At 42.3% G+C, this 26,232-nt stretch overlaps 2 protein-coding genes across 5 annotated transcripts in view; both read right to left on the bottom strand.

Moving 5' to 3' along the window:
- The window catches only part of LOC308317559 (kinesin-like protein KIF2A), a 40,832-nt gene extending 25,714 nt beyond the window's left edge, over nt 1–15,118 (bottom strand). For all 4 annotated transcript variants that reach the window (XM_080766665.1, XM_080766667.1, XM_080766666.1 and 1 more), the window contains exons 1-2: nt 14,586–15,118; nt 971–1,065 (exon numbers count right to left, since the gene is read on the bottom strand). In XM_080766665.1, the coding sequence (XP_080622791.1) occupies nt 971–1,065; nt 14,586–14,646 (156 nt within the window). In that variant the 5' untranslated portion in view covers nt 14,647–15,118. The remainder of the gene's footprint in view (nt 1–970; nt 1,066–14,585) is intronic.
- An 813-nt stretch (nt 15,119–15,931) lies between these two features.
- On the bottom strand, nt 15,932–24,683 carry cenph (centromere protein H). Its single transcript, XM_080765627.1, has 10 exons — nt 24,637–24,683; nt 22,883–23,039; nt 21,912–21,967; nt 21,710–21,749; nt 21,538–21,606; nt 21,367–21,420; nt 19,211–19,256; nt 19,043–19,094; nt 18,255–18,406; nt 15,932–16,439 (listed from the first exon to the last, which is right to left on the bottom strand). The coding sequence occupies exons 2-10, from the start codon at nt 23,014–23,016 to the stop codon at nt 16,356–16,358; spliced, it is 687 nt and encodes a 228-aa protein (XP_080621753.1). The 5' UTR covers nt 23,017–23,039; nt 24,637–24,683; the 3' UTR covers nt 15,932–16,355.
- Nucleotides 24,684–26,232: the final 1,549 nt, after the last annotated feature.

Genomic DNA, 26,232 nt, shown 5'->3' with positions numbered 1-26,232 from the left:
AAAGATCCGATAAAGATAAACAGTCACAGATATCACAGCCGTTTCTGTAGCAAAATCAAAACACCAGTGTTTTTGAAGGGTGTTGTATGATTGTCTAATAATATAATTCCTTCTATAGTATATGTACAGTATCTATATATGAGTGTGTCACCAGCATATCCCGACTTCAAACTTGGCATGCAGATTGTTAAGAGGACGCAGAGTCCATTTCTTTAAAAATATCTGCAAAATCCCTACATGGAGTATCCTGACATCATCAAGATGTTTATGCGACTCCAGTCACAGACCCCTGGCAGCTTGACGTGTGTGCGTCAGGGTGGAGAGGCTGTCATCAGGCTGGGATGGAAAACAATGTGTGTACTTGGCTGACAGTGTCTCCTGAATGTCTCTCCAGATATGCATTATTCAGGTTTTTACAAGCCTGGCGTGGCCAGCCTCATAGCGGGGATTCACTGAAGCCGTCTCCCCGCATACGAGTCTGGGGTCGGGCCCGTTGGCAGCATGGAAAGTGGGCGTTAGTAGTTGCCTTGACAGACAGATCCATCTAGCCAATCAGCGTAACAAAAAGCCGACGTCACCACACAGTGCTCTATAGTCTGCTCCTCATGCATGAAAGACAACAAGGGTCTGTTTAGTTTCTACTTTCTACGTGAGCGAGATATGTCGGATATATGTCAGTCTATATCTGAAATGACTGCTGTTCTTATAATTTCTGTGGAAACTTTTAAACTTGTTGCGCTGAGGGCAGCCATTGCTGTTTTGAAATTCTTGCAGCATGAATCATCATATATACACACACATGAACCAATCAGAGGCTGCTTTTCACTGTTGTACGGTGAAACGCAATCACCGATTGGCCCCCCCCGGTCATTTTCTGATTTCTCCAGCTTCCGCATACTCTCTTGCCAATGGGCCCGTCCCCAGAGGAATCTTCAGTGAATCCCCGCTTTGAGGCTGTTTTTTTTTTTACCTCTTTCCCTTTGGTGTCTCCGTTCTCGATCCACTCCACCGTGACGCTCTCGTTGTCCTCGTTCAGCGAGGTCACCATCGCCTGGTGGATCCGCCCTGTGGGAGGAGTCACACAAACACACGCCGCTTACTCAGGTGTGTCAGTCGCGACATTCTAAACCCTACACGGGTTGTGCTTATAACCACCGGCCCGCTTCTGTGGCCAACTCTCTCGGCCTCTCGAGTCTCGCCTACAACAACTGCGGACTAGACCTAAATATATTAACTCTATGGACTAGACCGCAGCGGAGGAGCCGCCGTCTCAAGCTAACTTGAGCCACGTGAGACACCACCGAGCGAGTGGTGTCTTTGTTTTTCATTTATTTTGTCGTAATCAGACAGCCCGCAATGAGTAAAACGCTCCCCATTTTTTTTGTCTCCGAGACACATCTAGGGGCCACAATCTGCATTCAAAGATGTTCCTAGAAGCTTTGTCATTGGTCGAAAAAAAGAAAACCCAGCTCAAAATGACTAACCAATCAGGAATTAGACTAATCGACCAATGACAAAGCTTCTAGGAAAATCTTTGAATGCAGTTTGTGGCCCCTAGATGTGTCACTGAGACTAAATTGTTTCTGGAAGAGTTTTACTCATTGCTGGCTGTCTGAATACCAAAAAATTAAATAAAAAGGTCATTAAAATGTTGACATATTATTGCTTATAGTAGCTTTAAGTTCAAATTAAAAAGGAAAATAGTGAACATAGCTGATCTACAAGGTTGCACTGTGATGCATTGCCAGCTTGTCACCTAGAATAACAATATGACATGTCCCCCAAAAAATAAAATAATAATAGGGACACCAGACTGTAAATGAAAATTCACCTAAGTTCCAAAATGTAATGTCATCTAGCTCTGGTCCATAGCCTTCTACGATTCTGCCCTGCGCAGTAAGGCTATGGGACTTTCAGTTTTAAATCTCAAATCGAAATCAGACCAGCCTCTCCTCTTTGGCGTAAATAAAAAGAACGTTTTTGCTACTCTCCAAAACAAAGGCGGGTTGTGTCATTAGAAAGCCTACTTTCCTTAGTGGACGCACTCTGAGCCCCCCACCACACGTATAAACGGTACTTTTTGGCCAGAAAGGGATTTTTTTTCACCGGAGGAAAAATATTCTCTATGAGGCAGTTCTCTGGGCAATATCAGTAGAGGGCGCAGCAGAGTAACTACATTTTTTTTTCCCGGTGTCATTAGAAAGTAGGCTTTCTAATGACACAACTCGCCTTTGTTTTGGTGAGTAGCAAAAACGTTCTTTTTATTTACGCCAAAGAGAAGAGGCTGGTCTGCATTCATGCGAGTGGCGGAAGTTGAGAGTAACATAGCTCTAAATGAAACGCATTAGAGCTATGGACCAGAGCTAGTAGTCATCATGGAATGCTGTGTAAATGAACGGTAGTCTAACCCTGCCTTGTACAAGCTAGTCAGGTTCCTTACGTTCAGATATATGAGTTCGTAGGCTTAAGACGAAGATTTGTAAAACTATATATTTTTGGAAACCTTAGGGCCTAACGAATCAGAAAATGTTTGTTGCCATTTTTTTCGAGGTCGGTAAAGCAGCCATCTTGGAGCTTTAAAAATGGCTACTTTCAAAAACGAATTTCTCAATATCTCGCCTACTAAATGACCTAAAATCAAGATTGCAGTGGTTAAGGAGCAAGGAATCCAATGGAGCTGACTACAATATAAATGAGACATGTATGGATTGGTATTTTGCATTTTATTCATATCTTGCATTCTTTTACACGATTAAATTGCATTATTCTTGGTCAAAATACACTAGCTGTTTTTATTGGGACATTCAGGGCTTTCTCTGGCTTTTTGTAGATGGTCCCTCCAAAGGTAATGAAAAGGTCCCTAAAATATCCTCATTGAATGCTGGTTTTAGTCATAGCTCAATGCTGTGGTTGAAAACACCAAACACTTCCAAGGCCTCTATGTACCCCCCTTTCTGAAGAAGGGAACGTTTGTCTTCTTTGCTGCAGACAACACAGATTTTTCTGAGGCAAAGGCACCACTCACGGAACAATCGTGGCAGTATACCAGAAAGCTAACGCTCCTGGAGAACCTATTGCCCCCCCTCTGACCATCGAAAACTGTCGGTCACGCCATACCATGTACAGATGATGCATTGTGACAAACCCAAACCACAGCCATACAAAAGGACAAACCAGTTTGCAGTCAACAAAGACGGCATCGCTGCAAACTATCAGCTGACACACTTAGGATGGATAGTAGCTTATGCATTATCCAGGCAGAAGACTGGAGAGAATCCCAGCATGATTCCATGTTGGGCAGGGTACAACTCACTACTGTCCTCAAGTCTGCCCGTCACTCAGATTGGATCTCTACCACTGCTTCCAGAGGTGGCTCATGAATGGTCAACCCTTCTCACTGTGATCTTGCAGGCAGGTGAGCTGAGGCGCCTGGCAGTTGGTGAAGAACATCCTACGGTCATCTCATTTGACATGGCACTCTATGAGAAGGTTGTGCAGTTGTTGGATGCCAGGCCTGAGTTGAAGCGCACAGTTGTCCCCAGACTTGGTGAACTCCATGCTGTCATGGCTGCTCTTAGAGCTCTTGGAACATCCATAGATAATTCAGGCATAGATGATGCATGGATAGAAGCTGACGTCTATGGTTCAGCAACAACAAGATTCTGAACTGCTCACACTACAAGCGTTCTCTCCAAGCCCATATCTATTCATACGTAGCTCTGTATGAACTGGTACTGGAGGAATTCTTCAGAGAGAACCCACAGATGAAAGAAGACTTCTGTCAGGCAACAGAGCAAGTGGAATCAGCCTGTTCTGAGGAGAACAAATCCACAAAAGCTGAATCTGCCAAGCAAGCTAATGCTACCCTCCACGATGTCTTGACTACTGCTGAGGTGGTGAAAGCATTCAACGAGTGGGAAACACAGCGAGCCTCAAATGCCATGTTCAAATCAATCATGAACTACCTGCACCGAGTGGAGACAGTCCTGTTCTTCATAGCTGCATCTCGCAATGCTGATCTGACACTCCATCTGCAAGCAGCAGAAGGACTGGGCCAGCTGTTCTTTGCTTTTGACAGGATCAAATACAAGCGACTCTGGCCCAGATACATCACTGATATGTATGATCTCAAAATGAATCATCCTGAGACCTGGAAGAAACTTGAAGCAGGTGTCAGTCACCAGAAGTGACATTCCGTTTGTGTCCATAGGTGCTGACCACGCATGCATCTCAACAAGCAGATGAAGGTCCATTCTGGACTGATTGGTATCTCAAACAACGCCAACGCTAGACAGAGATTCTTCATGGCTACCCCAGAATTGTCATGTCTGTCAAGAGAGTTCAAGGGTCAGTTTGAAATCGGAACAGCTGGCAAAAACACAGAACATCCTGGACTAGGGTTAAGTAACATCAGAAGAGATCTTGAGGCAGTTGACAAAATCAAGGCTGCAATTCTGAGTCATGGCAACCCGGTTACTGCTGAAGGTGACAAGTTGTACAACTTCATCACACATGCTTATGTCCCACAGGAGTATGTCCCACAGATCTTAAACATCAATGACACTGGGCAGAAACTGTACGAAGACTATGTGTCAGAGCGAATCAATGGAGACATCAGCCTCTGGGCACCAGTCAAGAAGGAAAGGTGGTTGTCCAAAAGCTGACAAAGAAGCCACCAACAGTAGTCACAGTAAAATATTTAAGTGTATGGTTCTACGGTAGACTGATGTCCCTAACCAGAGACTACAATGAGGTGATTCTGGTTTTTGACACCTACAAGGCTGATTCTTTGAAGCACATCACAAGAGAGAAAAGAAGAAAAGGAAAGGATCCAATTCAATATCAAATCAGGGACGACACAAGCATCAAGAACGTTCCAATGAGCCGCTTACTTTCACATGACGAAACAAAAGCGGATCTGACAGAGTATCTGGCATCAAAGACCATTGAATACAGCCACGAATCCCCCAAGCTTGTCATCGCTTCTGCTGCAGGTCACACTGAGAGCAACAGTGGATTGTACATTGAAGACAACAACCACGAAGAAGCAGACACCTTGTTAATCCACCATGCAGTTCTGGCTTCACGTCCCCTCCAGTGCACAGCTCATGTTCTTCTCTCCGGACACAGATGTACTTGTGTTGGTTGTTGCAAATTACGAAATCCTGCTGAAAAATACATATGTTTCCATGGCATCTGGGATTTTGGAAGTGAAGCCAATATGGAATGCAATATGGAATTGGTGTAGATCGAGCAAAAGCTTTGCCAGCGTTTCACGCATTTACAGGAGCAGACAACACAGGGTGCTTTTCTAGAATAGGCAAAGCTACCTGGCTGAGCATCTACCTCAAAGCAGATGACCATGCCGTTAAGGCTCTTCACATGCTTTCTCAGACTAGGAAAGTGACAGAGGATCTTCATTCTGCATTAGCGACGTTTGTTTGCACTGTATACTCTCCGAAAGGGATCAAAATCAACAATATCCCTGAACTGAGGTGGCATCTTTTCTGCAAACACATGGCAGAAAGTGAGAAGCTTCCACCCACACTTGGTGCCCTCAAGCAACATGTCCTAAAGGCCCATATCCAGGCCAGCGTGTGGGGTCAGGCTGACATCGCTCAGCAAGAGTTCCTTGACCCACTACAGAACGGCTACCACAAGGACAAGGACGGCCAGCTGAAACCAGTCACAACTGAGCTCCTCCCTGCACCAGAATGTATCATTGAGATGGTCAGATGTCAGTGTAAAGCAGACTGCTCTTCACACAGATGTTCGTGCACTTCAGTGGGGCTCCCCTGCACAGAACTCTGTCAGTGTAGCTCTGACTGCCAGAATGAGGAAGACTGTCGTGATATCACGTATGCAAGTGACAGTGATGACAATGAAAATGATGGAGATTATGCTTAATTGTAGACTCAACAGCCTGTGTTTTTCAACAACAAAGCCAATGAGAGATTGTACATATTGTTATGTTAAACAATTTTGATGGATATTATGTTGGACTTGTTTGTTACAGTTCATTGAACTTTCAATGTACAGAGATTATGGGATATGTTGGATTTTAATTGTTGATTGTCCAGCTTGTCCAGCTTTTAGTGTATGTTCACAAACTTTGTCCTGAGTGGAGAATTTTACTTCATAGTGTCTGATGATGTCATATTTTACTATGTCATGATGATGTACGATGATAAGAGCACCCCTCACTTCACACAGGTGTGATTTATTTTGTTAAGTTCTTGATTAAAGGTACCTTTGTCTTGATTAAAGTTGTCTCCTGTCTTTTGAGAGATGTGATAAAGTGTTTGTGAAAAATTCCATTGTTTGGGAGATACATATCATCATACATATCAAGATTACCAGAATAATACCATTTGATCATGTAAAAATGCAAAATACCCACCCATTTACATTGAAAATCAGCTCAATTAGATTCCTTGCCCCAAAAAATGTAGATTTAACCACTGCAATCTTGATTTTAGGTCATTTAGTAGGCGAGATATTGAGAAATTCGTTTTTGAAAGTAGCCATTTTTAAAGCTCCAAGATGGCTGCTTTACCGACCTCGAAAAAAATGGCAACAAACATTTTCTGATTCGTTAGGCCCTAAGGTTTCCAAAAATATATAGTTTTACAAATCTTCGTCTTAAGCCTACGAAATTACATAAGGAACCTGACTAAGCCCTACATGTTCTGCAAATGAACGGCAGTATAATAATAACAAGCATTAAGCAAGCCCTACAACTGTAGGCCAGACTGCGGTCCATAAAAGATCCGTTTGTGTGATGCATGCATGTGCTCGAGTCACAAGACAAACGCTTCAACAGAACCAATGTGCCGTGCTTGAGCAACAACACAGAAACGCTAAATGGACTGCATTTATATAGTGCCTCCAACTAAGAGTTTTACAATCTATTTCACACACACACACACACACACACACGGCAGAGGAAACCATGCAAGGAACTTAGGCATCAACCATGGCAGAAGTAAGAAAATAAAGCACAGATTCAGCCTGTATAGGCCGCGCCATAGACAAAAAGGGTAGAGGCTACCTGGGGAACATAAGGTTGCAGGTTCGATTCCCGGCATCAACAATTCTGGTTCCTTATTAACGATTCCCATTCCAAATGGTCTGTAACTCCGACACATGGATCTAAATGGAGTATACACTCTCTCAAGGGTAATTGGTGGTCCTTTTGAAATGACCGTAAAACTTGTAACTTTGAGAGCCACTTTTATTGTAATTGTACAGCACAGAGCAGACTAAACGGCCTATTCATAGACCAGCTTTCAGTGAAGGTGAGTCAGGTGACCACCGAAAACAACAGCATGGCATAACGCTGCGGTGGTCACCGCTCACACGACATGTCTCTCTGTTTTTACTAACCAGCTCTTCACCGAAAACTGGACTGTGAATAGGCCAGCAGACACATGAAAACGCTCCTCCAACACCCATCTTCTCCCCGTCCCCCACACCAACCTCCATGGGCACCATGGGCGGCCGGGCCTTCTGCCACACAGCCCCATGTCTGTGGAACTCTCTCCCTATTTACCTGAGAGCACCACAGTCCACCGACTCTTTTAAGAATGGACTTAAGACACACGTTTTTTTAAGAAAGCTTTTCCCTAAACATGTTTTACTGCTAATGCTTACGCTTCTTTTATTGTATTGTTTTTTTTTTCCTTTGTAGCACTTTGAGATTCGTAAAATGTAAATCGCTTTATAAATAAAATGCATCATTATTATTATTATTATTCCAGCCGGCTTCACAGTGTGATCAACACAGTCTTCGGAAACGGTTCCTTAAATGCGATGGAACCGATGCCGGTTCCTCAATGTTGTCGGACCCAGTGCCTGCGGTTCCGGATTCTTCCCACCCCTAATTAGGGTCTGATTCAGCAGCTGCTTGACAGCATCAGTGGGAATAGAGGCAAACACAGCTGCAGGCAGCTTGGTGGTGGTGGTGTAACCTTTAATGACTGTAATCCCACCAGCTGTTGAGCCGGCCAGGCCGCCTACCTAAAGCCCGGGCCGGGAGGGCTGCTAATGGGCATCATATTCATATCAAATGTCGTACAATGACAATTACATGAAATCAATATCGAGATATTGAGCTTATATATTATGTGGCGATTACAGTCCCCTCCATCTCAGACCGTAGCAGCTTCTCCATAAAACCAGGAAAGCATCCGTGTCATTTTAGATTGTAGCTACTGTATATAAATAGCACGTTGGTTGGTTATTAAAAAATATATAGCAGATAGGGCTGGGTGCAATAACCACAATATCGCCATACCGCCGGTATGTAACGCATACCATGGTATCGGGTTCATTACTGCTTGTGGATGCGTTTTACAGTATAAAATAGGGCTTGACTGGTTAAGAACATTTAGAAAAAAGCGTGACAACATGGAGACAACATGTCACATTGTCAGGGCCATGCTGTGTCCAAGAAGGCCTGAGCACCGCAGCTCTGTTATTCTGTCTCTATCCATAATTCAAACAGAGAAAACGTGACAACATGGAGATGTCAGATGTGAATATCATGTCACATTGTCATCGTCACCCATGCTGTATCCAAGGCCTGACCGCAGCTATGCATTATTCAAACAGGGACATGCAGAGAGTGTTAGAACTTAGAGGGGCAGGGGCTGAAATCCCACAAGAGGGCACTTTTGGACAAAAATAGCGGAAATAGCATATTATCTACAAGCTCACAACAGAGAGCTTGTAGAACAGCTATGTTCGGGGCACAACCCAGCACTCTTTAGCTAGTGGAGATGCGGTGTGTACGACATGGATTTCTAAACAGATTTGTTCAACGCAAAATGCTGTGTTCAAGTTCAGGAGACTCCGGTAATGGCATGGAAACTTAAGGAGTGGCATTTGCATTTCTTTCACCATAGTAAATGCTGCATTCATGGTCTGGAAAGGGCAGTTCAAGGTTCTTTATTATTTGTCTCCCGAGGAAGAAATTTGTCTTAGACAAATGTAGTTGTTTTACAGACGGGTAAAACAACATATTTTCTAATTCACATAACGGTTCTACACCAGTCATGTTAGTGAGGGGACTAGTGGAGAAGAGATCCACTAGAACTAAAAGACAAGTCATTTTATGCTTGGGTGCACTCAGGGGTTGCCCTCTGAAAATAGCAGAGCTACAAGCTCACAACGCGTTGTGATCTTGCGGATCGGCTATTTTCAGCATGCAACCAAACAAGTGTGAAATGAGCCATTATGAGTCGACGCCATCGAGGCCTGCCAAAATAAAAGAAAATGTTGACAAAATCCACTGTAGATTTAGTCGCCTAAAATCTTATATTTACAGTTTAGTCGACCAAAATTAGACTAAAACTAAAACTTTTCAGATGACTAAAATAGGAATAAAACTATTTTTAAATTAAAAGACTATGACTAAACTAAATCAAAATGTGGAACACTGTGTGCACAACGGCTATGGCAGGATAGGAATCTGATATGTGAGACAAAGAGAAGCTAGCAGGCAGGATGGTTGCTTTATTGAGGAAGTGGACCCTTGTGTTCATGTACTGAGAGCTCTTTGTCTTGAGAAGGAGCTAATATAACCAGTAGCCTGATTAAGCCTTATCATTCATTTAATAAATGGATATAGTCATCCAATGCATTTATCAAATTAATTAACTGTAAGTCTGGTTGAAACTAAGTAATCAAAAAAAAAAAAGGGCAGTTTTTGCATCCTGCGTGCGGTCAGGGCCTTAGGGGTAAGGTGTCGGACTAATGACTGACTGTCAGACTGGTCTGGTCGTATGTCGGAACCTATGCTACACCCATACATACTATCCTCTAAATGTAGTAGTTACTATGGGCAGGGTTTGCAACTTTGCATGACAATATAGCCATTAACTATTGGACCCTGATGCAGGCTTAACAACACGCGTCGGACGTTTTGTAAAACCGTCTTTTTGATGCCATTATAATAAAGGCTTCTTAAACTTTGAACCCTCTCCTACGACTCGAGCATCTGTTTTCTGAGATTCCACGCACGTAGCACTTATTTTTCTTTGTATTCGACCTTACTGTAGGTCTGCATTTAATGTTAAAGCTGGCTTGTGGTGACCACACCACACCAACCTATTCATGTGAATGCCAAATTATAACATAGGTATTAGGTACCGGTAACTGCTTTTTTTTCCTTTTTTTTTCTTTCGTCACATTAGTTGAATTTCCACCGCCGAAAGTACTGTAACTCACACATCTGTGGGTGCAGTAGAACACAGATACCAGAAAGCTGGTCTATAGTAGTAGACACAGATACATGTCCCTGGACTAGGGCTCAGGTCAAATGTTTGCTGTTAGAACACACACGTCTCCTACCTCCTACCCTATTAGAAATTATATGAAGGAAACCTCGGTCAGTCAGCCAGTCAGTTCCGCATGGCTCTCCTCTGTGGGTTGAGCAATTGATCTGAACTTGCACACGGGCATTGATTGCTATTACCATTAGCTAAACGTCATGGTTTGCCCTGGGTTGGCTGAGGCTCCCATAGATAGTCAGTTTGTTTGCCACTAGTTCTGCGTGCCTGGCGCAGCGCCCTGCCAGCCTCATTCTTCTCGCTCTCTGTCTGACCATGCCTGTGACCCGAGGTAGGTCCCTGTATTGCAGAGGAGCACGTTTCTGATGTGGTCCGACCCATGTGACACCAAGTGCCATTCGTTTCGTAGCATTCCTGGAAGTGTATTATAGTGTCTGTGATCACGCCAGAGGGCGCTTTCTCATAGGCGAGACATTGAGTGAGTAAATATGATAAATAACCCAGTTGATATCCAGAATCATAAGCAGCGACCACGGCAAGAGGATGCAGCTCCTTCTAAAAGATGGTTACTATATAAAATAGTCTTTATTATGGGATTCGTAAGGGTGGTTAAATACTAGGTTAGCCTTTATTTGGAGAGGGTAGGTGAGAAATCTGATAACTGACCAAAACACATATACTGGGGTTTTGGGAGAGCACCAAAAAGAAACAAGGCATGTAATTGCATTTCCTGAATTCCTGCCTTATCCAGTATCCACGTCACATGCACACGTAATTTACCTTCTCTATTGGAATGCACAAAGTACTGATAAAAAAAGAATGCATTACTTTTTGTATACAGTTACAGTATCGCAATAATAGTGTGGGTAAACACAAAATCCTAAGTGTACACATGGACTTACTTATCTCGTGGCACACTGACATAGTAGACGACCTAACATACTTACATCTTCTGATAAGGCAAGATTCCTGACAATGTCCAGACGGTGCAAAAGGACATTGAAGAAGTTGGGACTAAAGGCTCATTCATAGTCTGGATTTTCGGTGGTGAGGTGACCAGCACACGCACACACGTCTCTGCAACTCTGCATGCATGCAGCACATTACAGTACATCAGGCATGCAGGGCATCACGTTTAACCTGTTCAGAGCCTGTTTTAAGCATTATGTTATACTTTAGCTATTGAAAACTTCACCCAAAATGGGTTAAAACCTATGGATAAAGCAGCAGCAGTCTCATCTCATTGACATACAGTTAACTGCTCGCTCACTCTCCCCCCATATCCCGTTTCCCTGTACGTCCGTCCGAAGTGAAAATCCAAAGACAGAGAGTCAACTTCCTCCTCCAGTGGGCCACAGTGGCTTCTTGTCTACTGATCTGGGCCTTGCCTACTGGTGGTGGTGGCCCTGGTGGGTCAACATAATATTGTCACAGTGTGTGTGTGTGTGTGTGTGTGTGTGTGTTCGCGCCCTGTCCCCGGTATAAACTGAAACTTAGTTGAGTGAGTGACAGACATCTCCCATCTGTCTGATGAGGCACAAAAGGGTGGGGGGTTGTGCCGTCTTTAGCCTGAGTAGTACAGCAATAACAAAGGCCTTCAGGCCGTCAGTTCCACTGTAATGACAAAGGCACCGGTCCCAGTCACTCACTATGAGTCTATGACATATAGATGTAGAAATATTATTTTCACAATCTACTCTGACTCTGACAGAGAGACGCAAACAAGTCAGTCACAATGTTATATGTTAAGTAATGCAACAAATAATCCACCACCATCAAGATCATCATAACCCAGTTTAAGAGTATATGAAAATGAAACCAACTAAGTATGGTGGTGGTTTCTTTCAATCACTGACTGTTTCCTTAGCCTCCCTGGCTGTGACATTCCTTCAATAAAAAGTATATCTACAGACAGACCAACAATTAATGATAATGCACTCTTCCTTGCCCCATATCAAAGATGACACAATTCTAGTTGTTAATATTACGGCAGCACAACAATAATTCAGAGTGTAGATATCAATACTATGGAAAATGGATACCTTGACTTTACACATGTGAGGACAACAACACTGTCTGCCAACATGACAGAGAGACAGACAGACAGACATCATGTCCAGGCAGAATCAGAAAGGCTGCTACAACAGATGGGGTGGTGGTTTAATAACCAAATCTGGCTTCCCTTTGCCCATGTCCCTGGTGCAAGTGCACCCCACCCCCACTCATCAGAACAAGTTAACTTAAAACTCACACTGAAGGGATATCACTGCAATTGGGGGGGGGAGATATTAGGCTGAGATTGTGACTCTTGTGACTTGTGAGCCAGTCTGCTACACTCACCCCCCTGTTGACCTCCTCTCTAGGGGAAACCTGATACGGATGACGGGCTCACGCCTCACGGCACCCTTGCAACGCCCGGGAATCGTACCCGGGAAAGTATGTCACTCACTGGAAAGCCAACATCTTCACCACTGATCCACAGGGATATCCACAGGGATATCCCTGTGATTCAGGGGAGATATTAGACTTTTAGGCTGAGGTTGTGAGCCACTCTGCTACACCAAGGAGGACTATTCATAAACCCACAGTACAACAAAGTAGTACACAACAACAGGGGCAACCCTGATGATCATCATGGCAAGGTAGGCAACTACACAACCTAAAACCTCCACAACCAAAGTGAAATTTTGCTTCAAGAGAGGCAGGAGGCCTAGTAGGTTAGAGCTACTACTGCACACAGTCCTCTGCTGTATTCCAGCTCTTTCCTACATCCTCTCCAGCACAGGGTGTATGTAGTCTATTACAGGACGGACGGCCAGCGGGGATGACATGAACTGCCGTGTGCTCATCTTTGGCTGCATGGCATTGGTCCTCGAGCACAGCACAGCACAGCACAGCACAGCAGTCCACAGAGAGACAGGCAGATCTTTGGGTGCATGGCATGGGCCCTGGAGCACAGCACTCCAGGGAGAGGACGGACAGGACAGGCAGAATAAAGCAGACATTCAAGACATATGAACAAGCAGAACAACCTCTCCCTTTCTCTATTATATTCCTCATTAACGTTATGTAACTGACTGACTTCAACTGTTTATGCACCATAACAACCAAAAACAGGACTGGAGGCCTCCTCCGAGTCCTCCGTGTGTTCTGAATTGAGCATCTTCTTGGTGCTATAGGTCTAATTAATATATGCATTTATAATAAACAGGCAGTCAGGCACACAGCCAACTAAAGATGCTTTAGATTAATTTCTGCCCATTAGATTGTTGTGCTTCCCTTGCCTGATGCATATTAATGATCTTCCAAGATATCCATCCATGATCCCAGGAATGGTCTGGGGCTGACTGACTACACGCCCTCTGCATTTATGCATCATAGACCTGCTCAATCAATCGGTTATACAGCTGTAAAGAAACGGGTGTATGTGGTGGAATGACTCATTCATTCATTCATTCATCTCCAGATTGACCGACTCAGACATATCCAGTGGCTGAAAAGATTCTTATTGCTGCCCCATAATTACATCCAGACAGAGTGGAAAATGGATTACTCGCTAAAAGACACATACTGTGTAAGTAGTGGATTTTCGGTGTAGAGTACACCAAGGACACACCACTGTGTGGCAGCCTATGTACACAGTCCATCATTGATGCATTCTCATTTAACGGGGCTTAAACCCATAACTAATATGGCTATATACCTATACCTATACCACCACCTCCCAGTTATTAAGCAAGCTGGCACACACTGACATGGCTCAAAGAAGCTGGGTTGGACAAAATATGCTAACAGCGAAAGGGACGCCCTAAAATGATCATATTAAACAGTTTACTGTTGCGGAGACCCGGCATTATTTGCTTCTGCTAATCTCCTGCTAGCAAGCCTCCAACCATCCCAACTGTATATACTTTTCCCCCATTTCAACTGTTTTTTGTTGACACTTGCTTTGGCAATAATGTAAACGTATGTTTTCTCATGTATGCCAATAAAGCTCATTTGAATTGGATTGAAATTGCAAGAAGCTGCCCGTTAGCTTGGTTATAGCCACCCAGCTAACCCCCCGCCGTTCGTCCGTACATCGGTCCGTTAACATGGGCTTTTCTTTGGAGCTAAAAACGGTTTTAGCCGGTGGCGGGGCCCCATCCATCACAGCTAATAATGCTAATGTAGCCGCTAATGCTAGCCAACAGTCAGTCAGTCAGACGACAGTCAGTGACAACGGTTGCTGTGTTCACCAACGGTCAACAAAGATCCTCTAACAACTTAACACAAACACACACAATAACTTACCATCACTGCGCTTTATTTCCACATAAGTACCGACGACAATCTTCCCAAAACCGCACGCCATTCTACATTACTTTAAATAAATATTGAGTTTTAAAGACTGCAGTGTTTTTTTATAAACGTGTGTAATGTACTTGTGTGTGCGGCAGACAGTCTAGTCTTTCTTTTTTTTAGTCGCAGAGGAAGAAGATGCAGGCTGAGGTGTTCTGTTCAAATCTGCGTCAAGTTGTGAGCTGAGTTAACCACATAACTTCCGGTTTCAAAATAAAACTCGCTGCTTTCAAAATAAAACAGAGATTCGGAATCTTTATTATCGCATCAGTGGCTACGTTTACATGGACAGTTAAATGCCCTTTTCATTCAGAATAAAAGTTAAATCCTATTAAAAGTTGTCATGTAAACACCTACAAAAACTTGAATCGGAATGAAAATGGCCAATCTGATTTAAACTTAGATCTGATGTAACTGACCGGTTTATTCCATTTTTAAATCCTATTGAAACAATTGTGGACTCGTGTAAACACTCATTCAGATTGAAGTTCATTCTGGTATTTCTGTGCATGCTTGTTTCCATGTAATTGGTATGGCTATATTATGCTCTTGTCTTGCGATTAATTATAAGAAACTAGACATGTTTAATTTCACATCTCTGAGAGCAACCTCTCTCTAGGCTACACTGCTACAGATACATCAAATATAAAGTAATATGGCATAAAAGTGTTTTTTTATTATTATTATTTTGTTTTACCTGAAATGTAGAGGAGTAGAAGAAGTATTGAAATGACTCAAGTAAAGTAGAAATACCTCAAATTTTTACTTTAGTAGAGTACTAAAGTAAATGTACTTATTTACTTTCCACCACTGGATGTAAACATATCCGCCCCGCCCCCTATCCAATCAGAAGCCTTCCCAGCCCCATACCTGATGTGGAATGAAATAATGGGATTTAAAAGTATTGTCCATGTAAACACTCATTCGGAAAGATGTAAACATGTAAACACGCAGCAAAAAACTTACTTCTGAATGAATTAATTCTGAAGTTTTCATTCTGAATGAAAAAGCCCTCATGTAACCGCAGCCATCGTCTTTAAATTCGTTTTTGTGCAAATGGTTCCCATCGTGTTCAAATATTTTCTCCAAGAAACAAAGAAATGGAAGAAGAGAAGAGGGGGGATCTTGTAAAGCTTGTTTGTATATAGCTCGGCTATTTTCAAATACCGGTAGCTGAAATATAAGCCTGAAGTGGCTATTGATGTTTTGTTAATAATAATCAAAATTATTAAAACATTATTAAAATTTATTTAAAAAAAAAACAAAAAACATAGATATAAAAATTAAAAAAAGCCTCATAATTGGCCGCTCCAGTTCGTTGGAGCGACGTGTGTCGACAGGAGGGCGGAAGAATTTACACTGGGAGAGGAAGTACGCCGGAAGAGTGGAAGGCACGCTACGTCACGCTGCCACTGTGATTACTGGCCAATCACAGCAAGTCTTTTCCGGGACTTACAGACCCAAACATGTGCTCTGTGACGCACGCTCATACTTCTGCGGGGCTTCGCAAGGAATCACGGGAATTTTCTACCCTAATTTTCTGCCCTCCCATGAGCACATACGCTCCAGAGCCGTATATATGTCTGTGGTCATCAATGTGTCCGTACACAGACAAATGTGTCCGTGGTAAAGACTTGGCCTTGTCCGTGGCACGGGAGTCTCATTTTCTTGGTTTCAATGGGCACTGATGGGACGCTTGTTTTACAGCGCCGGCTAGTACTACTAGTAGGACAGGGGGGAATGTAGGAAAAGGTCACGAATGTTGGGGTCATCCATCCAATTCACTTTACAAGCAATAAGGATTCCCTGCAGAGACACACACACACACACACACACACACACACACACACACACACACACACACACACACACACACACACACACACACACACACACACACACACACACACACACACACACACACACACACACACACACACACACACACACACACACACACACACACACACACACACACACACACACACACAAATAACAATGTTGGTGATTATATAAAAGGTATATTAATGTATCATTTGTATCAATAGCATGATGATGCCATTACAAAACATGGGCTACATGGAAGAAATGTGTTTAATAAAACGAAATCAAAGGCTAGAAGGTCCTAAATTAACAGTCACCGTCTCTGTCTCATGTTATTCTTTAGTATAGAGATAAAATCAAATAAATCTGTATTCAAGATAATTTCAGATTTCAGAGAGGGAGGGAAATACTAAATTAACTGTTAACTACATTAACACATTCCGCGGGGGCGAGTTGGTAAAGGGGCGAGTCGTCTGGTATTCAGCGCGCATGTGTACCTGCACCCTTTTCTGCCCTCACTTTGTATCCTCAATATGTACTTTGCTCATCCTCGATATGTACTAATCGCAAAGTGGTGATCAGCCAATCAAATCATCGTGTGTGTTCACACAAACGGACAAAACTGGGCATAGGAGGGGTTAGCGGCCCTCAATAATGATATTTTTTGGGCATTTTAACAATTCAGAATATTCAAATATAGCGAACATTGATCTAGAGATCTGCATTGTGAGCCTATGTTGCCATTTGTGCAAAGTGGTTAATAGAACAGCATAATGACATGGCGTTATTTTCCTACTTGGTAAGTAATATTCTTTGGTTAAAACAAAATGTTTTTGGTTTAAAGGTTAAATCACCATATAGTAATACAGAAAATACATTGTCAGCCAATCAGCAGAAAGTAGCCATTTATCAGCTTAATTTTTACATTGTTCCAGTTCCAATTTTTCCTGCTCATTTATTCGCGTCATCGCTTGTAATTCCACTTCTCTATCCTGATTAGATAAAACTGGTATCCTGGCCTGAAAAAGCTTTTTCTGTTTAATAAAAAGCTGGAGACTCGTTGCGCAAAGAAGTTGATATTTTACTTGTGCGATATTCAGATAATCTTCAACCGATTGTTATAATTCGAAGTGGTATATATTCCGTGAAGTTTATATTTTCATTGGGTGTACAAGTCATGTTTTTAATATGCCTTTATCAAATGATATAGAGATAAGCCATGCAGCTTATTGGCTGCATGTCACTGTGCCTACATGCTGACAATGTGCGCGCGTGAACTTGTATTAGCCTACATTATAACGTGACATTTATTATACAGCTCGAAGATATAGCCACTCTACAGGCTCACAACTGGTTGTGGACACTTCTATAGGTCTGACTCTGCTATTCATTTCTGTGCCAAGTCGCCAGAGCAATGGTAAAGTGTATCATTTTTAAATTATCTGGAGATTTGCACATAGTGTGAGATGCTGACAGACATGAAACATATACTTCAATACTCACAATTTAGGTGGCTTTTAAAATGCGGTACTTATTCCTTCATTAAAAAATATGATTGGCACCTCATAAGTGTAAATATGAAATCAAATATAATATAGCCTACAATTGAAACCTGCCACTGCAGTGATTTGATCCTGTGTTCAATGCGTTTCTGCGTTTGTGTGTGGACATAGATAATATCTCTGTTGTATGGCCAGGGATTCTTTCTAAAACGGAGGACGAAAATATCCGTATTGCAAAAGATCCATGTACGTATAGCCTGGGCCTTAAACTGTGTCAGTTAAATTGTGCGTTTACCTGTAGGACACTCTGTGTTACATCAATCATCTTGTTGTATTTCTCCAGATTGGTCATGGCTTTCTGCAGCCATTTCTCCTGCTCCTTGGGGACTGGCTCTTGCTGGAGATCATCTGCTTCTTTAAGCTTCTCAAGTGTGCACCGCTTAAGCTCTGCAGAGATAAATGATCAAATATCCATAATGTGCACATTGAGGATTTATTATATTAACGTTACATATTGTCCGATATTAATGTTACATTTCAATGTTTAACTGTGGTCCTAGAAAGCAACGGCGCTAATTGCACGTATAGGTTAAAAGAGAAGAAAAAATATATATGAAGGTAAAAGATATGAACAAGAACATTTGAGCATAAGTCAGGTTTAAGAAGAAAATAATTATTAATAATTCAAAAGATTAAATGGATACAATAGTCACACTTATAAACAAGAACGTATTTAGAAACGCGTCCGGTCTGCCTATGCCTCCCAGCCATTGTAAAATACCCGGTAACCTGAGACCTCTCGTGGCGTATTGCTTTATTCATTGTCAATGGCATTTAATGTTTGCTCGTTTGCCGATTTGCTCGTCTACATTATGACGTCAATTCTCCTTTCATTGTCAATGGCATTTAATATTTGTGTTGCCACAAAAAGCAGATGTGTTCAGACATCTGCAGACACAGACGCATGACGTAAATCCTCCTTTCATTGTCAATGGCAAATGTGACACGAGTTAAGAACAAAGCGCTGTATATAGGAGGGGCTAGTGCCCCTCAAAAACATGCACCTCAATGGTGATGACATACCCAGTTTCTCCTTCTGAATTTTTATGATTCTTTCTTCAAGCTCTCGTGATTCCTGTCAATCAACATGAAATAAATCACCTTTTAAACACACACTTTCAAGGTGTGCTCCAGTGAATGCAACACCGCCGGTGCAGAGAAACAGCCACAAGAGAAGAGCAGAATGCTTACCTTCTGAACACTTTGTATGTTGTCAAGCAGAGCCATTAAACGCCGTCTGTTGGGAGAGAAAATGATTTCAGAATTTCGCCTGAGGGCGAGAAGCTCGCATCCGCCTGAGTGACAGGCAGACTGCTGGGCGAGCGCTGGCACTTTGGCATGGGGGGTAAGGTCAACATATCCGCCTGGGTGACAGCAGACTGCTGGGCGAGCGCTGGCGCTTTGGCATGGGGGGTAAGGTCAACATATCCGCCTGGGTGACAGCAGACTGCTGGGCGAGCGCTGGCGCTTTGGCATGGGGGGTAAGGTCAACATATCCGCCTGGGTGACAGCAGACTGCTGGGCGAGCGCTGGCACTTTGGCATGGGGGGTAAGGTCAACATATCCGCCTGGGTGACAGCAGACTGCTGGGCGAGCGCTGGCGCTTTGGCATGGGGGGTAAGGTCAACATATCCGCCTGGGTGACAGCAGACTGCTGGGCGAGCGCTGGCGCTTTGGCATGCGTCAGATCAAAATAGCCGATCGACAAGCTCGAGCTTGTAGGTCAGCTATTTTCACTAGTTTGGGTCACGGAAGAAATGTCTAATTTCTGCTTTTGGTCACAGGCATCTGTCTACATAGCCTGCTATTTAAACTATATTTTAGCCTTTTCATAGGCCTCGAAGTTCCTAGAGGCTAGGGCAAGTGCTACGGGCTAAGGTGGAGTCTGAAGAGGCGAGTCTTCAGAATAGATTTTACGGCAGAAGATTGGGAGCAAAGTCTGCAGTTTTAAATGGGGAGTTCAATCCACAGCTTGGGAGCCAGAAGGGAGAAGAGTCTGGGGACGTGTGGAGTGGAGCGTTACCCCAGATGTTTTTGCAGACGTTTTGCCAGCTTTCCCTGTGTGTCGTTAGCTGATCTGAGTGAGTGGGAGGGTTTGTAGGGTTGGATCAGGCTTTGGAGATGTGAGGGTGCCATTCTGGCCAACATTGTAGTGGCACAAGTTTTGAAATAAGTCGCTTTCAAGTGTCGGAGGAATCTACCAGTCTTACCTGGTAGATTCATAATATACCATGACGGTTTGAGAATAGTTGATAAAAATACAGCCAAACATTGCCGACTTGCATAACCTGAGCTGGTTGTTTGAACCCACTATTCAGTATACTGTGATGAACATTAATGAGAAGTGAACCAAAGATAAGGAGAGCCAATATCATGGTTTATGGCCAGGAGGATTCCTTGCGTATTTGGCAGAACCATAGAGTAAGACAGTTACGACATTGAGGGGGCAGAAAACAGCCTGGTCACGTGGTTCATGTACTCACGCATTCCGTATCTTCCAGTTGTCCCCATTTGAAGCCTTCAAATGGGGACAAACCAATAGAAGTCTATGTAGAAGTGCCATTGGACTGGCCCCATGAAGTGAACGGTGTTGTCTTACTCTATGGCTCTGGTATTTTGTACATGCGCACGCACAGATAAGAATTGTCTGCCGTTCGGCGGGAAAACTTGGTCGCTTTAATTTTCAATTCTAAAAAGGACCACTTCACACCCATTTCAAAGCGATCGTCATAATTGGTCCGTCTCAAGACTATTATGACCATTTCAGTTTACTACTGCTCCGTCTCTCATTGGGGGGCTGTGCACAGTTCACAAACCTGTCCACCAGCGAGGCAGGGAGCTTCAGCCATTTCAAAACACCATTTCTAACTTAATTATATAACATTAATGCGAGAACAATTGCTTCTACTTTTCACCACCATAACTTTCCGGGCAGAGAGTGACTGCAGTTTCAATTACACTTGAAATCCCTATCGATGCCAATGCTGGTATAGGCAGGTTTCTGGACTGAGACAGAGATACCATGCGAGTATGGTAGATAGAAATTGTGGCATACGGTATTATAATCAGCCTGAGGATCAGTGTTGTTTTTGGCAGCAAATTTTGATTTTAGTTTTAGTCATAGTCTCTTGAATGGCTTCCATTTAGTCACATTTTAGTCACCCGGAATGTTTTAGTGTTAGTCTAGTTTCAGTCGACTAAATATCATAGTCGACTATCATAATTATTATATGAGGTTATGGTTGAAAATGGTTGATTTTTGTGCAGGTCGCAGTTAACTATGTCACGCCTCCATATTACGGATATATGGTATATCTCTAAGACCAACTAGAAATACAGTGGCTCACCGATAGGGATCATCCTCCGACAGGCTTTCTGCGAAGATATTCAGCATCTGTAATCTGAAATGTACAAACATCACTGGAACATTACTTTACTAGTACACACTACACTGAGCTCTGCACTCATTAAATAGAGAGGAAAGCCTATTTTCACAAATCTACAAGATTAATATCTACCTGTGATTTACAGTATCCAGGGATGTTTTTCCCACCTTTGCCTCTTCCAGCTCCCTCACAAGGTCAGGCCTGAGAAATACAGAAAGTACTTTTAAATCGTGGTAACGAAGTATCATTTGTTACTTTTGGGAAGTAATTAAAATAATTTTAGATGGAGATATCCGACACTCACAAATCTGCCTCCAGCTCAGTGAGCTCACTGAAGTTTTTCTCTGTTGGGAGATTTTTAACATGGTTAAGAATCATTTGTTGCCGTCTGAATTCTTATGTATTGTACATGAATTGTTATAATTCATTCTTAGTTACAGTATAATAATAAGTAAATAATAAAAATGTGGCTTTTGAGTTATATTTTCATCTTGCACGTGCACTACCTGCATGCACCTTCACTGCCATCTCAAAACACTGGTTTGACATCTGCTTCTCCATCCTGGAAGAAAAACAATCAGCTTCAATAAAAAACATAAATACAACGAACGTCTTTGCAAATGCAATTTTTTTCTATCCCATGATTTTGCAACCCATCCTGGGCGCTACACTTCCTCTGCCAACCTGGCATAGGAAGCTTAGAGAAGGAAAGGGCATGGTCACGTGACCATGACACATTCATGGATGTTCGGCAGAATGCACTGGAGTCGATGAGAGCTCAGTGACCAGCTCATGAACACTATTTCTGAATGTCTCAGATCTTTTGTAAAATAATCGCAACACATTATTGCCTGCTGTGTTGCTTTTCAATGTGTACACCGTGTAATTGTATAGAGGTATGGTATCTAAAGAGCACAAAGTACCTTTCTGAACATATCGAGTATCGCAAGACTCCTGTCTGGCAGCCAAATCTCGAGATACCTCCGAGCCAGAAATGATACCTGCTGCTGTTTAGATCCTCAAATAAAATTATATACTGTGCACTCTGTGTACATCGAAAAGCAAGTGATTAGAAAACAACCTGTGATATGTATTTTTTTATATTCCTGAAACGATTATACTATATGACAAAGGTCTCAATTGTTCAGAAATAATGTTTGTTATGAGCTGGTCCAGCCGGCGCCATTCACTGCCATGTATTCATTTAACTTCTGGTGTGAGTTTTGGCTTCTATGAAAGTGTCATGGCACAGCCCAGTCACGTGACCATTTCCTTTCCTTCTCTAAGTCTAAGCTGCCTTGCTATGCATGAGGAGTCGCCCAAGCCGCTTCTTTTCACCTGACAGGGGGGAGTTTCCCCGGCCGGACGTATAGCGCGTGGAAGGAACACGTTATTCCAACCAGTTCCTTTCCCCTCCATCAGGCGCTGCAGCTAGCAAAGGCGAGTCAAACAACGGGAAAAAATGCAGGTCTGTCACCTCATTACATCTGTTGTCATTATATCTGCTGTTGCCAAGCGGTGGTGTTCTTTGGGATTCTGCCAGGGCTGAGATCCATCATTGGAGGATTCAGTGGCGTTAAGGCTGGATGGGACGTCATCGGGTGGGTCCATGTTGTCAAATAGCCGCAGTTGACCTGTGAATTAGTGAACATGAACATCGTCAAATACTACTAGCAGAAGGGAAAAAAAGTACTCACATTTCTTACTTAATGGACCACTTCACTGCTTTTCAACATATCTTCATATAATTGGTTCTCACTAATGATCATGATAAACTTGCACATTTTTTTCTACTCGGTCTGTGTCTCGAGGGCTGTGAGCAGTTCAGAAACCCGTCCACCGGTCACATCATCGATGGAGAATCCAAGCGAATAGAAACTGCAGGCTAATCCTATTCCTGAAAAGTTGCAATACGAAAATAGAAGCCATCGTTCTCACGATAATACAAATCTAAATATAAAAAATATATATAAATTGTTTAAAAAGAAATCTGCCTAATGTTGATGTCACTGGTGGACGGGTGTCTGCACTGGCCACAGCCCTATATGAGACACAGACTGAGTAGAACAAATATGGTGGTATTAATTTGTTTTTGGAAGCAAATTTTTGTCATAGTCTTTGGACTGAAACTGTCATATTGTCACCTGGAATGTTTTAGTGTTAGTCTAGTTTACACATGCTGAAAATAGCAGAACTACAAGCACAACAATGTGACGCGTTGTTGTGCTTGTAGATCTTTTTTTTTATTAGTATTTTATTGGATTTTCTTTTTCAGACAAGACAACACCCACAATACCAGTCAACAGTAACAACAATACAGAGCAAACAAACGAAGAAAAAGAATAAAAGGGGGTTGACAAAAAACGTCACATTACCAAAAAAAAGATTTTCAGCATGCAACCAAGTGTAAAATGACTTAAACTGGATCTCTAGTCCCTTCCTAACATTTTAGTCTAGTTCTTATTTGTTGACGACATTGTCAATATATTTTGTCTTAGTGTGTGTGTGTGTTATGTGTGTGTGTGTCTCTTAGTTTTCATCAGTGAAAAAAAGGTAGAACATTTTTCCTCTTAGCTTTAGTCGACGAAATAAACACAGTAACAGTAAGTAAAAGTATCAATACTGCAATGTAGATTCGTCGCTGTTCTGTTACAAGTAAATGTCCAAAATTCAAAATGTGCTTGAGTAAAAGTACAAAAGTATTGGCATCAAAATGCATGTCATTATGCAGAATGTCCCATTTCAAGTTTTCAATTGTACGAAAAAATAAAATCTTTCGAAAATAGCAGTCCATGTTCAATTCATCATAACATTATAGAGACGTACAAATATACACTTCTATAGTATAACTCAGAGTTATACAATACATTACAGACAGACCCATAAGGGTCCATTTGGTTGGGGACCCCCTGGAACTCCCCCAAGTACCCCAGGGGGTCCCCGGTGAACCGGGTTATATTTTGAACGGTGCCAGGCAGCAATGAAGCGGCGATATCTTAACAAAGGATGGAGGGATATTATGCTGGATTAATTAAATCAACATTTCTTATTCATTCATTCATTCTGCGTCAAACTGTCTACGTTGTTGTATGGATGGAAGGTTGGTTTATTAACGACTGGTTGGTTGAAGCATGAAGCACAAATGTTTGGTTTGAAAGGTGCTTTAATAGCACGTATTATTATTATTATTATTATTACCACCTATGTAAACAAGTATAATAAGCTGCTTACCTCGAAAATGTGCTGTCTGACTGCTAAGAAGTGAGAAGCCAGTTAGCATTTTGAAAACATTGGGGCGATAACTCTCATTGGCCAATAGCCAGGCTACAGGGGCGGTTCTTCACGCTGAGATGATTTTCATTGGTTGAAGCTGGCGTCAATCACTGAACCCCGCCAGGAAGTGAAGAGGTTGCGTTTGTAATGTTTGTAACTTGTCCCCCTCTCTCTGCTAGTGAGACGGTAGTGCCGCCTGGTGACCGGATGATGCGTGACTTTTGATTGATTGATTGAAATATTTATTAACAGTTTGTAGAATTACAGTACATTTTAAGCACAAACTCAATACAGAGACTGTCAACTGTGAGTGGACGACCCAATTAAGCATTACACTTGTTTACAACAGGGTCCACATTGTTCAATTCATCAAAACATTTAGAGACATACAAATAGACACTTCTATGTAGTCAAAGAACAGAACAGGAATTCATCATGTAGGAGGCAAAAAGGGAAAGGATACATATACAGTGAGGGGAAAAGGGGGGGGCGGTGGGGGGGAACAACACAAGGCAGGTACGTTAGCTATACATATTATTTATCTACGCACACTGCATTGATTGATTGATTGATTGATTCATTCATTTAATAGCAGTTAGAAACAGTATAGTGCTATCTATATTCACAGTTTCACACTAAGAAAATAATAAAAATGTAAGAATGAATAAAGAACAATATGTAGATAAAAATAACAAACGGACGAAAGAACAATATGTGATGACATTGAACCATGTCATTGTCTCTAGTATAGCCTACAGTAGAAAAGGTCTGTGTGTCGTGTCGTGGTATAAAGGATGAACAAAGCCGTGATTGACACAATATGAGTAAAATATCACAATGTTGCACAATCATGTAGGGCAGTGGTTCCCAAACTTTTTCATGTCAAGGAAGGACCCCCAAATTGACACTAATTAGCCTACGGACCCCCATTTCAAGAGATTTTAACAGCCACTATGGATGCCATGAGGCAATACAGATCAAATCTGGAGGGATATTAATATTATGTTGCATATAGCACTGCAGTCTCCCGTAGCAGCATGTGGCAATTAAGGCCTGCATCACATGACAGACTGACAGAGGTCACTAACATCCAAGATACACTACACTATACCAGATGAGTTCTCACGCCTCACCATGAGGCCTTTTGAGGCTCCTGTGCACACATACATGGTAAATGGTGCATTCATAGTATAGTATATTTCCCAACCTTGAACCTTAGCATACATTTATTCTTTATTTTATACATTTAAGGGGAAAGAAACGCCATTTTAATGCTGACCTGCAGTAGCTGTCCATAATTTGAACTGAACGTCAATAAATGTCTCTCTCTTTATGTCCTTTGTGTCTTTTACTGTTAATATACTTTCATGTGAGATGAAGGTTTTACCATGACATGAAAAGTAAAAGCAACTCTTGTGTGATAAGTGATAACCTCTTTATTATGGGTTGGTTGGTCCGCTACCTATTGAAATGATTCCTGCCAGAGTCCCTTATACCAGAGAGTTATAGGCTATTTATGAAATGATTCCTGCCAGAGTCCCTTATACCAGAGAG

The sequence above is a fragment of the Protomyctophum bolini genome (genome assembly GCF_963924005.1).
Source record: "Protomyctophum bolini genome assembly, chromosome: 6".
Lineage (NCBI taxonomy): Eukaryota > Metazoa > Chordata > Actinopteri > Myctophiformes > Myctophidae > Protomyctophum > Protomyctophum bolini.
Note: the sequence above shows the minus strand (reverse complement) of the source record. Positions and strands in the feature narration are given on the sequence as shown.

Bases quoted from the DNA above. Each gene is read 5' to 3' on its own strand.
- cenph (XM_080765627.1), bottom strand. From the start codon at position 23,016: ATGGACCCACCCGATGACGTCCCATCCAGCCTTAACGCCACTGAATCC. The intron at 21,968-22,882 runs GTGACAGACCTG...TTTTTCTTCCAG, and splicing joins ATGACAACAGATGTAATGAG to GATGGAGAAGCAGATGTCAA. The intron at 21,607-21,709 runs GTGAGTGTCGGA...TGTATTTCTCAG, and splicing joins ACTGAGCTGGAGGCAGATTT to GCCTGACCTTGTGAGGGAGC.